At 43.6% G+C, this 16,939-nt stretch overlaps 2 protein-coding genes across 6 annotated transcripts in view; one reads left to right on the top strand and one right to left on the bottom strand.

Annotated features, from left to right (window-relative positions):
- PPT1 (palmitoyl-protein thioesterase 1) overlaps positions 1–994 on the top strand; it is a 31,098-nt gene extending 30,104 nt beyond the window's left edge. For all 3 annotated transcript variants that reach the window (XM_083173784.1, XM_083173786.1, XM_083173785.1), the window contains one exon: positions 116–994. The gene's annotated coding sequence lies outside the window, so the exon portion shown is untranslated. The remainder of the gene's footprint in view (positions 1–115) is intronic.
- Positions 953–16,591, bottom strand: CAP1 (cyclase associated actin cytoskeleton regulatory protein 1). 3 transcript variants are annotated; one of them, XM_083173781.1, is made up of 13 exons: positions 16,435–16,591; positions 15,550–15,650; positions 15,323–15,423; positions 13,829–13,906; positions 12,816–12,959; positions 12,565–12,650; positions 11,915–12,020; positions 11,610–11,805; positions 9,306–9,496; positions 6,519–6,642; positions 4,274–4,356; positions 3,721–3,864; positions 953–1,656 (listed from the first exon to the last, which is right to left on the bottom strand). In XM_083173781.1, exons 2-13 carry the CDS (start codon positions 15,638–15,640, stop codon positions 1,573–1,575), a joined length of 1,428 nt encoding a protein of 475 aa, XP_083029907.1. In that variant the 5' UTR covers positions 15,641–15,650; positions 16,435–16,591; the 3' UTR covers positions 953–1,572. The 3 variants fall into 3 exon arrangements, with proteins under 3 accessions (XP_083029907.1, XP_083029909.1, XP_083029908.1); XM_083173783.1 differs by having other exon boundaries at positions 16,417–16,584; XM_083173782.1 differs by having other exon boundaries at positions 16,358–16,584.
- Positions 16,592–16,939: the final 348 nt, after the last annotated feature.

The following is a 16,939-nucleotide window of genomic DNA, read 5'->3' on the forward strand; positions in this document are numbered from 1 at the left end:
GACACATTTTAAAAGATCCACAGATGGAGCTAATTAGCTCACTTGTGATTCTGTGAGGAGACCTGCAAAACATGCACTGTTGGTAGCTCTCGAGGACTAGGGTTGGCTACCCCAGGTCTAGATCACTCAGAAATGAAACACTCAGTATGTATGGAATGGGATCATTTGGTCTTCAGCAATTTGGTCGACAGTCAAAAGGTCAACATGGGTTTTTTGACTTTTACCTGAATGTCGACATGGACACTGGTTAAAGTGCACTGCGTCCAGTCGCCATGCTTTGGGCGCGGTGCCTCGCTATGCTCAGCAGACTATTTTATTCTCCCACCATGCCCTAGTGGATGGTAGGGCATGAAATAGTGCCTGTCGGGACAAAAAACAGCCAAAAAGCCCACATCGACCTAACTATTGTCAACCAACTTGCTGTAGGCCAAATGACCGTATCCCATATGTATGCCCCTGAACGATGGTGGTGCAACGTCCCACATTTAGTCAAGATCTAGTCAGATTGCACTACATGTGGGTCAAGAAACTAAAGTAGCACAGATTGCTCAGCACAGCATGTGGGTCAGCGACATGTGCAGAACAATCTGTACTAAATCGCTCAGCACAGGACTGAAGTTGCCCCAAGTATACAAGGCTTTAAACTTAACACTCAATGTCAAATTCTATAAAAAAAAAAAAAAAAAACCCTGAAATTTCAAAGCAGTTTTACCTGGCTATAAGTACAAGCTCTTAGCGTAAAGACCAAACGCTTATTTTAAAAAATTACAGTAAGGAGCAGATTGGTTGGAGCGCCATTTTAAGATTGAAAGTAGTAAATTATAATCACTCATTGTTAAATCCCTTATTGAAGGCAGATTTAGCAAATTAAACTGATCCTATCTTGAAAACCATGTTATCTTATCCATGTTATTGATCATGTTACAAAAAATAAACCACGACACGGTTTCACTGAACTTTAAATTTTTAATAAAATGATTGATTTGTAAACTCATTCCACAGTCTGTGCAGGGACTGTTCGTGTTCCCTTAATATATTAGAACAGAACCTGCTTCCACATTAGAAATGTTCGGTGCACATTGGCATTATTAGTTTAAGTATCAGTACAGGAGTGACAAGCCAGGAAGAGTAAGATTAAGGAAAAGAATTGCATATTTCTATATAAAAGTAAACCCTGGAAGTGCTGAAAAGAAAAAGCCAATATTCAGTGGGTGACAGCTGTGCTATTCCCTGTGTGCATGGAATAAGTGCTCCCTACCCAGTCATACTTTGGTCCGATTAACATTTTACTGCTCCCTCCAGCCTCTACCCATAATTGTGTTTAACGACAATCAGCGCCCCACCCTTTAAATTGGCATGGGCAGGGTGGGGCAGCAGATTAGCATAAGCAGCTCTCGGTTAACTTCTGGCACTAATTAGGTGTGGTACAGTAGGACATTAATCAGCATAGAGCTGTAAGATCAGGTCTCTACCCTCCAGCTAGAGCAATCCTCAAGAGAAGCAGCAGAGAGAACACAGAGGGCTGTAGAGGACATGGTGTCCAGCCATGTCACGGCAGGCAGATAGTTGCATCTACCCAGCAATCTCCGTCACCGTGGTCACCAACTTCTGACCGTTCCAAACAGTCTTAAACTGCTCTGGCACTGGGTACTCGCTCTGCAGAAACAAATTACAAATGAAGACATTTCAGAGCAGCTCTGACACGGGGAGAAACAGTAACAAAACCACATTAAAAAAACATGTAATTTCTCAGGTACAGCACTAATGGTGTGTACACACTTGTACAATTTAGACTATCTGCATACAATATATACAATTAGACTATCTGCATACAATTTAGACTATATAGTGCAGATCTGCACTATATAACATAGAAACATAGAATTTGACGGCAGATAAGAACCATTTGGCCCATCTAGTCTGCCCCTTTTTTACCCTTCAGGTAAACTCAACCCTTTTTAATCCTTATTTCTTTGTAAGGATATTCATATGCCTATCCCAAGCATGTTTAAATTGTTCTACTGTCTTAGCCTCTACCACCTCTGATGGGAGGCTATTCCACTTATCCACTACCCTTTCTGTGAAGTAATTCTTTCTAACATTTCCCCTGAACCTACCTCCCTCCAGTTTCAGTGCATGTCCTCGTGTTTTATTACTTGTTTTCCTTTGAAGAAAATTTCCCACCTGTACTATGTTAAAACCCTTGATATATTTGAAGATTTCTATCATGTCCCCCCTTTCCCTTCTCTGCTCCAAACTATACATGTTTAGATCTTTTAGTCTATCCAGGTAAGTTTTGTGATGTAGGCCATGAACCATTTTAGTTGCCCTTCTTTGTACACTCTCCAATGTATTTATATCCTTCTGAAGATATGGCCTCCAGAACTGGACACAGTATTCCAGATGAGGTCGTACCAATGACCTATAAAGTGGCATTATTACGTCTTTTTTTCTGCTACTGATTCCTCTCCCTATGCAACCAAGCATCTGACTAGCCTTCCTCATTGCTTTGTTACATTGCCTCCCTGCCTTTAAGTCACTTGAAATAGTGACTCCTAGATCTCTTTCCTCCTCAGTAGTTTCCATTATAGTACCCTTGATACTATATTGAGCCTTTGAGTCCCAAGTGCATATAGTCAATGCAGCTAAGATTTTTTTGGCTGCGATACGGGATCGCGCATCAGGATCGCAAGGGTTAAAACCTGTGCGATCTGCATGAGATCTCGACTAGTCAAAATCTCATGCACTTTGTACAAGTATGTACACACCATTACATTCCCTTCATGATTTTTTTCTTTCCCCTTATATAAGTTTACTCACCATGTATCTAACAGAGAGGCAGATCAAGCAGCAGTTTTACACAGTGGAAAGGCCTGCAGCTTTTGGCATTACAATGAGTTACGCTGACTCGTTAAATGCCACCAACAGCAGCTGCACCATCCACCACCAGTCCCCTCAGTAGTGCTGCGGCTAAATACTGCAGTCCAGGCCCGTAAGAAGGGACCAATCGCTCCTCTGTCCTCTAATCAGACTGCCTCTGTGTGATTAAGCTGGTGGCTGTCTGGTCTCGTGAGTCACTGACCATCCCTGGCATTGTGAAGCCACCCTCCACATTCTGCAGTTCTGGGTACCGGTAAGCTAATATAGCCAACATACTTATCCTGGTCACCCTCTTCCTGTGTCAACCACTACCTATCCCCGTCTCTCACCTACTTCACATAACCCATTCCCTTCCTTAGTCACCCTTTCACTCTGTCTCCTACTGTCTATACCAGTCACCGTCTGCTTTTCACATCACACAAACTACCTATCACCTTCACTCCACCGAGTCACCCACTGCCTCTCCCTATCACTCATCACCTTTAGAACTTCACATAAACCACTGCCTTTCCCTGTCATCCTCTGGATCATTCCATGGTAACACATATCAAAGTGATATAAAAATATATGCATAGTTATCACAATCAAAAGGCATTTGTCAAATTTTATTTACTGAGAAAATAAGACCGGACAATGTTTTTACCCAAGTAACATTTGCCCTGTCACTTTGCAATAGAATGACTGCCTCTCCAGCACACACACACTCACATTGCCCTCACTACACAAGTATAGTTTTGCAACTGGGCCTGCCACTCACAAGTTCAATCACTGGTGCCTACTCTTTATTAGAATATGCAGGTTGGCATACACATCGACAGAAAGGGGGACAATTATACTTACAAATTCTCCGCCGCTGCCTGGGACCAAAATGTTCATCTCTGAGGATTTGGCACTGATGATCTCACAATGAATGCTATCCTTACTTAAGTAAACATGGCAGCCATCAGTCTTATTGATCGATATTGTTGGCACTTTACCCAACACCTAAATGCAAATGCAGGAAAAAAAAAAATATTATTATCATTAGTAATGGAACATTAGAGCAGTTGGTTGTACAGTTATCAAGGAAAACATACCACATCCCACTTGAGAGATATATAGATATATCTATATATATATTAAAAAAAAAAAAAAAAACTATGTAGCATAGTTCTACGTTGCTGTAAATTAAAACTAGTCATAAGTTAAAGCTGCTATTCACAAAAAAAAAGTTTTGCACAGTAAAAAGGTACAAGCTGCGCACGGCTTGAAAATATGCAATCTTTATATTTTTACTAGAAAATATGCATTCATTCACACCAACAAAATGAATGTAATTAGTCCCACTTCAAAAGGCTAGCCATAGTTTACATGACATTTACATAAGTTATTAAGAAATTATGTAACAACTAACCTGCACTTTAACATCACGGGAATTTATGATTTCCACAATGCCAACAGCATCTTCAAACACCAAGCCAAGTTTTTTGCAGTTATCTGGGGAGACAGGATCAGTGATTTATCATAAACCCAAAATCTAAGCTACCGGTAGGTAAACACCGATTTTGGGCATCCCAAAAAATGTAGCAATATTGTGACATTGGTTAGGCAAGTCAAAAAAAGTCTTAGGAGGATTTCTTTGCAGCTTTCTAAGCCAGTGGTTCTCAACCTCGGTCCTCAAGTACCCCCCCAACAGTTCACATTTTCTAGGTCACCCGGCAGGTACACTCATTACTCACTGACATTTTGAGCCACAGGTAGAGCCAATTATTTCACTTGTGATTCTGTGTGGAGACAGGGAAAACATGCACTGTGTGGGGTACTTTGAGGACAGAGGTTGAAAACCACTGATCTAAGTGATCCATCTAGATTTGTACTTAATTTCTAAGCTGTGTTTACACCCCATAGCGATGGGTGGTCCCAACGCATCACCTTTGTTGGCTCAGATATTTAGTGCATGCACTAAATATCTAGTCCAATCGCCTACCATGTACATAGAAAACAGTGGTTAACACTATGCTAGGGTTAGGATCGTTTGGTCTACAGCATGTTGGTCGACACTACTAGGACGACATGGGGTTTCAGGTTTTTTTTTTACACAGTCAACATGAACACAGTTTGAATAAAAGCTCTGTTCACCCGTCGTAAGTAACATCGTGCCTATATAATAAGGCCAAATGGTGATAGGACAAAAAGTATTGTCCATCAGAATATTGGCTTGGGGATTGGCCAGCTCTCTTTGATCAGCCCTTTAGTGGGAGAGAGAGCTCTGTTGGTTGACACAGGTGTCTGTCACCAACAGGAGAAAGCTCATTGGATGTTTCCGGCTTTTTCTATGTGTCAGCGAGCGCACCCAGACCACGCCCTCTAAGTGTTATCACGAAACGCGTAGGGGAGTGGCTACGGTGACGCTCGCTGTCTGCTCTCCAGGCTGTCCTCCCTCCGTCTGTTCCCAGAAGGACCCGGCACGCTGTGTACCTCCCGAGGAAAGCAGCGTGGGCCGCATGTTTCCTGACTGTGCCCCGGACTGGTGTGTTGCCGATACAGCCTGGTAACATTTATAAAATCTTGTGGTATCCAGCCCACTGCCGATGATATATTTGGTACAAGCAATTGATATGGCTTGTATTTTGTGCTATGTGCCTTTTAATTATTAAACTGTTTGGTACTTATGTAATATCTGGGCTCCCGTTTTTCTTATGAGACTGCGTCCGCTCGCCACGCTTCGGGCACGGTGGCTTGCCACACTATATAAAATCAACTCCATGCAGTTGGATAGTAGGGGTATGAAAAAATGGGGTGCATTTAACATGGGAGCCCAGATATTACATAAGTACCAACTGTTTTATGCACTATGGAGTGCCCCTCTGTTCCTCTTTTCCATAGAGATCTAGATATATATCTCCATTAGTGCTGGGGTGTTCACTCAAAATATCCTTTTGTTTAGAAACAATATTCAATATAAACGTGGGTACAGAATATTTAAAAAAAATATAAATATAATAATAAAAAACACACACACACACACACACACACACACACACACATACTGGTGTGGCGGCACTCGTGGGTCCTGGTACAACAATGAAAACTCCAAGCGGTGGGTTCGTTTTCGACATTTCAGTCGTGATGCAATTCTGTTCTTGATAAGTCATCGCAATTCTGTTCTTGATAAGTCATCACGACTGAAACGTCGAAAACGAACCCACAGCTTGGAGTTTTCATTGTTGTACCAGGACCCACGAGTGCCGCCACACCAGTTTGTATCTGTATCCACTGTATTTTTTTTTACCTAGGAGGGCACGTATCCTCAGGCTACCTAGAGGAGTGCCGGCTCATGATAGATAGATAGATAGGATAGAAAGTGTACCCTGGCTGCCTTGCGCACAAATTTTTATCAACATTTTCCCCCTGTCATCTAGCTAACTAAATTCAGAAAATCGCCCAGCCTCAATCACATAGGTGCATTTTGGGCTATCATTTTTCCTGTTCAGCTGTAAAACTCATTAATGAAACAATCATTCATGCGCACTATAGACTAAAACATGCTAAGCACCAGTTTACTGGTAAATTGGTCTAATTATTGGTTTATGCAATATATTTTACACTTCTATCGGAGCAGTACAATAGTATCTTGCCTCCACTTGTAGCTTGCTCACCTACTGTGATGGAATTAATCTTGCCCTTGATCTGCAAGGTGCTGTTCACACATTTATAGATATAAACCACTTGCTTTAGTTCAGTATCACTTATCTCCAGACGAGATGCATTCTCATAGTTCTCCTGTGAAAGAAAAAAGAAAAGGAGTTAAACTGTACACACACACACACACACACACACCCCTCCCATTTCAAATAAACAAATAGGTTTACTAAAACTAAAGACACATAATATCCTAAATGCAAACAAATTTCATAAATACTTTTCAATTTGCAGAAACCCAAATATCGGATGATGGTTGGACAAGTTAATTTGCCAGTACCAACTGACAGGGGTATATTTTGAATTTGTGCTTTTATTGTGATTTGTGTGAGAATGCTGGTATTCGTGATCTATACTTGAATGTATCGATCGCTCAGTGCGGGGACAGCCGTTCCAGAAAAATCCTATCCAAGCAGTCAGTTCCCCCATTTGTGCTGCTGCTCTTTGCAACTGGCCATCCATTTTCTTCATTTACAGAAGGGACAAGACTTGAAGAAAACCTCATGGGTCACGGAGGATAAGTACATTGGATAGATTAGTTTACCAGGGCCCAGAACTGCAGAATGTGTAGAATGGCTTTGCAATGCCAGGGATGGTCAGTGACTCGTAAGAGCAGACAGCCACCAGCTCAGTCATACAGAGGCAGTCTGATTAGAGGACAGGATCGGCCCCTCCTTCTGGGCCTGGACTGCAGTATTCAGCCACAGCATTACTGGGGGGACTCATGGTGAATGGTGCAGCTGCTGTTGGTGGCATTTAATGAAGTTTTCTTCAAGTCTGGTCCCTTCTGTAAATTAAGAAAATTGATGGGCAGTTGCCAAGAGAAGCAGCACACATTACAGAGGCTGGGGGCATGGCAGCAGCTCTAAAGGCCCCCATACACTAGCCGATTTTGGTCAGATTTCAGCCAGATCAGTTGGATCTGGCCGAAATCGGACCAAAATCGGCTAGTTTTGATGTCCGCTCAGATCCGATGCGCGGTCCCGTGCGCATCGGATCTGCGTCGGGTGGTCGGACCTGCTGCACGTCCGACCACCCGACTTGGGACCTAGTGGGGCGGCGCGGCGGTGGAGGGAGCAGGGGGGGCTGGGGACGCTGCGGGGGACAGGCGGCATAGAGCCGGGCAGGGGGAGCCGGCCGGGAGCTGTCAGTAATGAATAAAAAAAAAAAGCCCATACAATGAATGGGCAGCCTGTGATTGGCTGCTGAGCGCTCTCTCAGCCAATTGCTGACTGGCTGAGAGAGCGCTCAGCCAATCACAGGCCGCCCATTCATTGTATGGGCTTTTTTTTTTTATTCATTACTGACAGCTCCCGGCCGGCTCCCCCTGCCCGGCTTTATGCCGCCTGTGTCCCCCGCAGCGTCCCCAGCCCCCCCTGCTCCCTCTACCGCCTCGCCGCACAGACGCTGTCCCCAGCAGCGGGGGACACAGACGTGTCCCCCGCAGCGTCCCCAGCCCCCCTGCTCCCTCTACCGCCTCGCAGCACAGACGCTGTCCCCCGCAGCGTCCCCAGCAGCGGGGTACACAGACGTGTCCCCCGCAGCGTCCCCAGCCCCCCTGCTCCCTCTACCGCCTCGCAGCACAGACGCTGTCCCCCGCAGCGTCCCCAGCAGCGGGGTACACAGACGTGTCCCCCGCAGCGTCCCCAGCCCCCCTGCTCCCACCTCTGTAGCCCCCCCTCTGCTCCCCGGGTTTTTTACATGTGATAAATCGAGACGATTTATCACATGTAAAAAATGGCACATTAAGTGCCAATCTAATCAAGCTCCCCCGGGGAGCAGCCGGGGAAGCTCAGGGGGAAGTCGGGGGCGACTTGTCCTAAGGACAAGTCGCCCTAGTGTATGGGGGCCTTAAGGGCGCTGGCTATGCCTCCATAGCAGAAAAAAAATGGGAGACGTGACCCTTTTCTGGCTCCAGTGTTGGGAGACATGTATGCACAATATTGGACATTGCGGTGTGTGCCATAATATGGTAAGGACATTTTTCAGTTATTAGGCAGATATATTCTTTTTTTCAATGTTAGTAGCTCTTCAGAAAATACATGAAAGTTCATTATGTGTATTAACAATAATTTTATTTATATATATCGCTCTTTCTCCAGTAGCACTCAAGACGCTTAACAGATTGAATGAATGTAATACAGTACAGAAACAATGACGTACAGAAAAGCTTTTCAAAAGCAATACTTTAGGGCAGTGGTTCCCAACCCTGGTCCTCAAGTACCCCCAACAGTGCATGTTTTGCAGGTCTCCACACAGAATCACAGGTGCTATAATTAGCTCCACCTGTGGATCTTTTCAAATGTGCCTGAATAATGAGTGCACCTGCCGGGTGACCTGGAAAACGTGCACTGTTGGGGTACTTGGGAACCATTGCTTTAGGGCAGTGGTTCCCAAACTGTGTGCCGTGGCTCCCTGGGGTGCCTCGGGACACTTGCAGGGGTGCCCCAGGTTGGTGGTCCAGCACCAATTCAATTTATTTATGGTTAATTATTTATGGGCAAAACCAGTGCTGGAGGCTGCCAATCATAAAATGTGTACAATCAGAATTAAATCCTGCCCATTAGCACATAACTGACCCTAAGAATCGCATATAAACCCAATCTAATTCATTGTTTTTGGGCCTAGGGGTGCTGCGAAAAAATTCTGATACGCTAGGGTGCCGTGATTCAAAAAAGTTTGGGAACCTCTGCTTTAGGGAATTACAGAAATTTCTAGTAAATAACTTTACAGTAAACACTTACCACTCGCCACTTCTTGCCCTCCAATTCCAGTACTGGTGGTTCCTTCTTTGGAGCTGGTTTGGCTGCGGGAGAACTAATGTTTGTTGGTTTTGGACTAGTGAATGGTTTAGGTCCACCTCGAATTGGGCCACTCGGAGCTTTCAAAGCAGGATTCTTATGGGTCTTCATATCATCAGGGACATGTTTCAGAGCTAGATTTCAAATGAGACGTACAATACATAGATATATGGGTGCCAAATAGCTTAATTTCAACAAGATGCATGTGTACACACAGTTTGTGGGGTTGAAAATAAAAGAAAAAAATGTTTTTCATGGAGTTCAACCCATCTTCGAAATGATACTATATTATCCATAAACTATAGCTTTTTTTGGCCAGAATAACCTGTGCTCTATGACTGATTTACCTTACTGGACCTCCCCTTACATGCAACTCCTCTTTATAGCACTTAACACTCATCATAAACTACACACTTGCTAAACATTCAAAAGTACATTTTAATGCTCAATTATTTGATATGATTTATTTAAATAACAGAAATACTGCTTGCATAAGTATTCAAACAGTGAATTGTGGGTACACACTTTGAAAAATAAGGTATAAGTTATATAAACGTGGACCTCCTCAAGTAAAATACACCTTGATAAAGCTGTGAGTTAGCACAGCGAAACCGGTTGGTGATCCTGGACCCCACATGGATCAGGATCTTCCTAAATGATCTAAAACGGACTTCCTCTGAACTTTTTGGACGCAAGCTTTGATCAATGCAGGTTTAATCAACATATCAGTTGTGACTATAATGCCCCTTTCAGACCGCACTTAAAAACCGATATTTTGCCGATTTTTAACCGTTTTAAAACTGTAATCTGTGCGGTCTGAAAGGTGCAAAACCACTTTTTTACAAAAGCCGTTTTTGTAAAACTGTTAAAATGGAGGGTCCTACCCGTTTCAGACCCGGTATTTTGGCATCAAAATCGGGTCTGAAACTGTATTCAGGACCCAGCCAATGAGCTGGGTCCTAAATTCAGCGCAGTGAATATTTAATGAACGCTCACTGGAGCCCCCCGCCGACACCATCCCCCACCGCAATGTGTTTAAGAACCCCAAACCCCCCCTCCATATGTTTAAGAAACCCCCCCCCCCCCCTCCCCTCCCCCTCCGTGCACCCGGTATCTCCCGTTGCAGATCCCAGCAGTACTGTATAGGCAGATCTAATAAAAAAAAAATTCGGATAGGAAAATCAGTTAAAAAAACAGACATTTTCCGAAAGTTACTTTTCTTATAAGCAGCCTCCTGCTGCTTATAAGAGAAGTGACTTTCGGAAAATGGCTGCCACCATACGAAAGAGTTTTTTTTAAACTGCTAAAGACTGCACTGGCTTTGACCCTGTATTTGGAAAGTTTCAAAAAACGGGTCTGCCAGTGTCAAAAAAACAGCACTTAAACAGTAATATACTGTTTAAGAGATGCGGTGTGAAAGGGGTTTTACCTGGCAGATCTGTTTTTGGAAACGTTTTCAAATACAGGGTCAAAGCCAGTTATGCTGTCTGAAAGCAGCATAACACTCCATTAGGTCCAACAATTTATATTTTATTTTTATGTATTCTTTATATGCATTTTTAATGTGCTATTAAATTCTATCATTGATGCATATATTTTCATGGTATATCTTGCATATATTTTCATGGTATATCTAGTGCTGCTTTCTTAATTCCCCAAATAACCTGTTTTCGGGAGGGATCTTAAAACGTTGGAATCTAGGATAAGTTGCTGGCCATAAATGTAAACTGTAAAAACAGATCAATTAAACGGGCGAGAAAAAAAAAAGGGTCTCTAGCTGAATAGTCTCAGACAATACAGCTTGAGACTGTCCCCCTGTTTCACCTCCATTAATTTAACTGTGCTAAATAAATTCCCCCATAGAGGCTCCATCTATTTTTTTAAAATAGTTGTTGTATCCATTGTTCTATGCCTGCACTTCATTCAAGTAGTCTGACATTTCCTTGTCATTGCTTTACTTCATGCATGTCCAAACTGTGGTCCTCCAGCTGTTATGAAACTACACATCTCAGCATGCCTTGCCAGTTTTGCCATTAGGGAATGCTAAGACTATGGCAAGGCATGCTGGGATGTGTAGTTTCAAAACAGCTGGAGGGTTACAGTTTGGCAATGCCTGGTTTAAGCATTTCCTAATAGCAAAACTGTGGCAAGGCATGTTAAGGCTTGTAGTTTAAAAACAGCTGAAGGGCCATAGTTTGGACATGCCTGCTTTACTTTATCTTAGACAATTATTCCTGTTTCGCTCACCTTTGGTAATATTTTCTCCCTGGTTGAGCGCTGCAAACAGCTGGGAACGAGACACTGAGTCATCACTCGGGGCAGATGCAGAGACTGGTGGGGGAGGGGGAGGTGGTGGTGGTCCTCCAGGAGGAGGTGGGGGTGGTCCAGCTCTGGGGGGAGGAGGAGCACTTGGCGCAGAAGTGGCACTCCCAACCTTTGGACCCTAAAATGTCAAACAGAGGGGGAAAAAAATAAAGTACAAAATCTCATGAGGAGTCTGCGAAGCGTCCCTGTTCCTTCACAAAGGGAAAGATAGTAATCAGTGAACTCACGGTTCTTTTCCAACTCAAGCCTGTTGTTTGATGTTCCTTTATATAGGCCTGTAGCTCTGTCCAGATGTTTAGATAGGCACGGACCCAGTCTACATGTTTCTTATCTCTGCCAAAATAGAAACATTGTATCACATCTACCCACCATTCTAGTCACTTCAACAACTCCACACTATAGGACAAATTCAATTATTGGCAATGTTGCGCTGAAAACTGCACACAAGTCCTTTCCTGCGCAACTATATGTAGTGAGAAGGAAATAGCAGCACTTGAGTTATCCCCATAAGCAGGTTAATTTAAAGAGCATATGCTTCCATTTGTGATTTATAAAGCAATGGACAAAAGCACAGAAATGTAACAAAGTCCTGCTTATACAGAAGCTTCCTAACAATCCATAATGGAACATGAATGTCACAGGAGAAAATACCAAAAACTGCTAATGTGTATTCAGACTAATCTTAATGATTAATAAATTGACCACGCCATATCAGATCCAAGGCCTGTACTCTGCTACAGCACAGACATTAAATGAAATGGCCGCAAATAAGAAAGTAGGTTGCAAGGTCGATCTCCAGCAGAGCAATCAATGCAGAGTTGGGGTGTGGCATGACCAGGAATGCACTACGCATTGAATATAGTCTATAACAACTTACACATCCTTATATTCCTTCAAAACCCTGTTGGTGTAAAATGTTGCTGCATCAGTAAACTCCTTCACAAAGGGACCAGGTTTGGGGCTCTACAAAGAAAATGAAAGCAGTTTATGAAAGCAGTCCAGTAGTAGTAATTAAGTCCATTGTGCAATCATGCAAAGAACAAGTCATCCTCACTCTTAAATGACAGCAATCAGTAAATTCAATTCATAATCTCCCAAAATGAATCATTAAAAGCCATCATAACTTACCACTGCTACCCATCCAAGGCCAGGGACACTTTCACTTATTGCTGAAAGATGATTGAATAGTTTGCTACCTCGATTCTGCTCTCTAAATTGTTGCACAGCCTGAATCTGGCCAGACAGGGGGGCAAGGAGTGCAGAGAGCTCTTTCTGTATGGGACAGAAAACAGATTAACTGGAGAGAAAATTTATTTTAATATGGCAACATTTCTATTTTTTTATTTTAATGTTCCTTATTTTTAAATACCTGCTTCCTGTATTAACAAAAGTGTTAGATTACAAAGATGGGAAGTGAATGAAACATAGGAGCAGGATCTGTTAGTGGAGAAAAATTATTGGTAGTAGTAAAGACAATTGTATAGTTTTTTTTTTTTTTTTTGAAACATGACCATTTATGCACAAGGAATTATCATACAATTATCAAGAGTTTCCTCTCGGGGAGCCTTAAAACCACATTATACTTATTAATCATCCAGCTCCGCTCACACAGCAGTACCCTCCTTATCACTGATACTAGAGCCCCTACTCCATGCTGTCAGCTTCCTCAGAAGCGGACACTCACCATGACATCTTATCCACAGAGATCAGAGGTAACTGGCCTGGGCAGGTATAACACGTGGCTTGGTGACGTACAGAAACATATATACATAGCTATCTATATATATACACACACACACACATAGATAGATAGATACACACTGCCAATTAGGCGTCAATCCACAGACCTTAAAAATGTGTTTTTTTTTATTCATTCGATCATACCAGCGTTTCAAGGCCAGTGCAGCGTTTTCTCAGAATACACATTATTTACATATCATAATGAAACAGCCGCACTGCCCTTAAAACGTTGGTATGATGGAATAAAAAATAAAAAAAAATTACCTTTACAACATTTGCGGAGTGCACCACGTTTCTTGGTTGCCAGGGACAAGATTGCTGCATGTAGCCCATGGGAGGGCACCTCACTGATAGATACTTCTATACAAAAAGGGCAATATAGAAACAGCAAATTAACTCACCTCTTCCGGCTGCTGAAACTGTGATGCTTTCACCAAAATGTCACGCTGTAAATTTATGGCAACAAGAAGCAGCTCTGCCTGAAGGGGAAGAGAAAGTCAAACAAATCACTCAATTTTAATCTCCGATTACTTAAATTCGATATACACTAACATTACCTGCCCAATTTTTCTAGTTGGAACAGAAAACTGGTAATGTATGGGAGCAAATGACAAGTCTCTCTCAAAAAAAAAAAAAAAGGAACAAATTGGTTAAATCCATTTAATTGAATAAGTTTATTAAAACTTTTGTTATTCCCATTTTCCAGATTGAGAGCAAATGGTTGATCATTTCCTCCCATAGATTATCAGATTTTCGTTACAACTAGAAAGCTTTATTTTTTTTCTCAATGTAACTATTTCATATCCACATCTGAATTACACAGCAAATGGCTCCCGACAGGGGCTTCTGCATAGAATGCCAAGCATGTACAGGGAATAGACTGGTGACACCCTAATGTTCATACCAGAGAGCAATGCAAAGAACAGCATTGCAGGCACATTTGATTCACATGTCCATTGCTTATCAATAGTGCACAATTGAAGTTTAAAATACAAGCAATATGACTGATACTCCTAAACAGAACAGGCATAGCATATACACCATTCAGTCTGTCATTAGTCAACTGTCTGGGGTCACCTGGTGTGAATAAATAATCCCTACTACAAGTACCAAATGAGCTGGTGTGCTTTCATGGATATGAGAAGAGTACAGACATGAAGTCCTTCGTTTGTTATCTGCAAGGAAATGGCTATACATTTCCTTTTGCTACACAACTGTGTCATATCAGGATGTAGTCTAAAGGGTGACACCAGAATGTTGACATAAGGGTTAGGTTCTGGTTTTCAGGGTAAGGGAACAAATACTTCCTGGGTGTCTGCAACATTAGAATCTGACCTGGGAGAAAATCGCACATAATCATTGGTACCGGATAGACTCTGCCAGGGACGATACATCAGCATGTTTACATGTTGATCACTAAACAGGTTTGTTAACATGGTCAACATTAACATTACCACTATGGGGTATATTCAATGCCGTTTAGATGAACTATGAGAGTAAGCAGTGCCAATAGCTCAGTCAGTATTCAACTGACCCCCCTTCACTCGTCGTTTCCACCTCGCTGGTTCCTTTTAGGGAGGTGGAACCGGCGAGTGTGGCTCCCCACTATTTGCAGTGGGCTTGCTGGTGAACCTCGCCAATCCAGGGAATCCTCACCATCCTCTGACGGCAAGGATTTCCTAAGAACATTGAATACAGAGAGCACCCCGCGAGGATGGCTTGTTTTTCACCATCCAAACCTCCTCCCCAGTGGCATTGAATTTACCTTTATGTCCATATATGGTGCCTAACAGCACTAAAACATTAGCACCTTATTCTATTAAAGTGCGTCAATGCTTGTGAATTATGCATTATTGCAGTTATCGGTCACATCATATTCAACTTTTCAGACTCACCTGCTTCTCAAGATCTCCACCAATCGCCTTACTGATTTTTAGAAATTCTCCTACAGGTCCACTGATGAGTGAGTCATAGGTCTGAACAAACTGTGCTGTGTCTAAAAAAGGTGGTGGTGGGGTTAGGGTTGACAGAAAAAAAAAAAAAAAACACAGCAACATTACCCAGATGCAATCATTGCAACTAACTAGAGAGCACAGGGGAAAAGTTCAACAAAATCTCTCACCTCCCGAGGATGCACCCGACCCTCCTGCAAGAACCTCCAGCTTTCCCACAGCCTTCTCCAGGCGAAGAACTAGATTCTGCAGCTCCGCCATGACTTTATAACTGAGAATCAATAGAGAAGTGTAAAACAATGAAATAAGTGAACAGTAAAATACTATAAAATATATACATTAGTAAACAAATAGCTTGCTTCAAAGGTAACCTCTAAAGATATATATATTTTTTTTTTTTTTAAAAACAGAAGTATTACTGGGATGGACGTATAAGCTCTTAACAGGCAACACAAGAATGAGGAAGTCTCACTCCCTGCAGCACAGAGGGGACCAGAAGCACTAGGGGAGGCCACCGCCCGCTGCTACTGTTGTGTGTGCTACAGGAAGTGACAGGACATGTCTGAGCAGATAGCTACACATTCCACCCCTGCAGAGATTACCTGCTGTTTACTGCCCCCAAATATGCTCCCTATGCGGGTCTCAGCCAGTGGTGGGTGACACCATACAGCAACCTGCTGCAGCAAGTCACACACACATGCCATGCACACTTACACTACAGAGTACAGGTACTAGCACCAGGGACCAAGTGATGTCCCCAGCAGCACTGTGCGCTGACATTTCTCCAGACACACGCACCGCAACCTGTCAGCAGCCCTCTGCAATAATCACCCAAACCGGTGTGTCATGTCCCGTTATGGGGCGTAACACGTAGAGCGGGCAGCAGCACACAGGTGTCTCGGACAGGTGACAGCAGCCTCACCGCTCACACCCCATACCGGCAAAACGCAGGCATGCAGCCAGGCTCAGCACACCTACCATGCACCCACGTACAGGCTGCGCAGCCCCTGAGCCCACTCACGCACCGGTTACCTCACCTGCCCCGCCCTGCTCACCTCAGCCGCTGCTTCTTCTCTGCCCTGCTTCCGGCAGCCTCCAGCCAGATCCCAGCATACGCCGCGGGAAATCACTTCCGCGAAATGAAGTGATGGGCGGGGCGTCGAGGGTGCGATGCACGCGGCTGCCGCTCCTACAGCGGTAGCGTACAGCTCTGAGGGTAAAGCTCGTGCTGCTGGGTGCGGCCTGGTCAGGGGGCGTGTTATATCGCCCTGACATCGTCGCCCATTTCCACGAGCCTCCCTCCACTATAATGCGCCCTATGCCGACAGGTAAAAAGGTACTAGCTCATAGCAGCACCTAATGTTCTGTGAGTTACCTAACATACTCCGTGTGGAGCACCTGGCGCAGTTCACCGAGCCTAAACCTCAGCGCTAATCCTCCGGTGACCACATTAAATATGGCGGCAATGCTATCTGTCCGACCACCCCGGACGTCAGTGCATTCTAATGAGGAAGCCGTGACGCTTGCCGGCAGGATGACGACACCTGCCCGGCCAGAGTC

The sequence above is a fragment of the Crinia signifera genome, chromosome 2 (genome assembly GCF_055691185.1).
Source record: "Crinia signifera chromosome 2, ASM5569118v1, whole genome shotgun sequence".
Lineage (NCBI taxonomy): Eukaryota > Metazoa > Chordata > Amphibia > Anura > Myobatrachidae > Crinia > Crinia signifera.

Coding starts and splice junctions, on each gene's coding strand:
- CAP1 (XM_083173781.1), bottom strand. CDS start 15,640: ATGGCGGAGCTGCAGAATCTAGTTCTTCGCCTGGAGAAGGCTGTGGGA. Junction 12,021..12,564: donor TTGAAGGAATATAAGGATGT/GTAAGTTGTTAT, acceptor CTATTTTGGCAG/AGATAAGAAACATGTAGACT. Junction 11,806..11,914: donor GCTTGAGTTGGAAAAGAACC/GTGAGTTCACTG, acceptor TTGACATTTTAG/GGTCCAAAGGTTGGGAGTGC.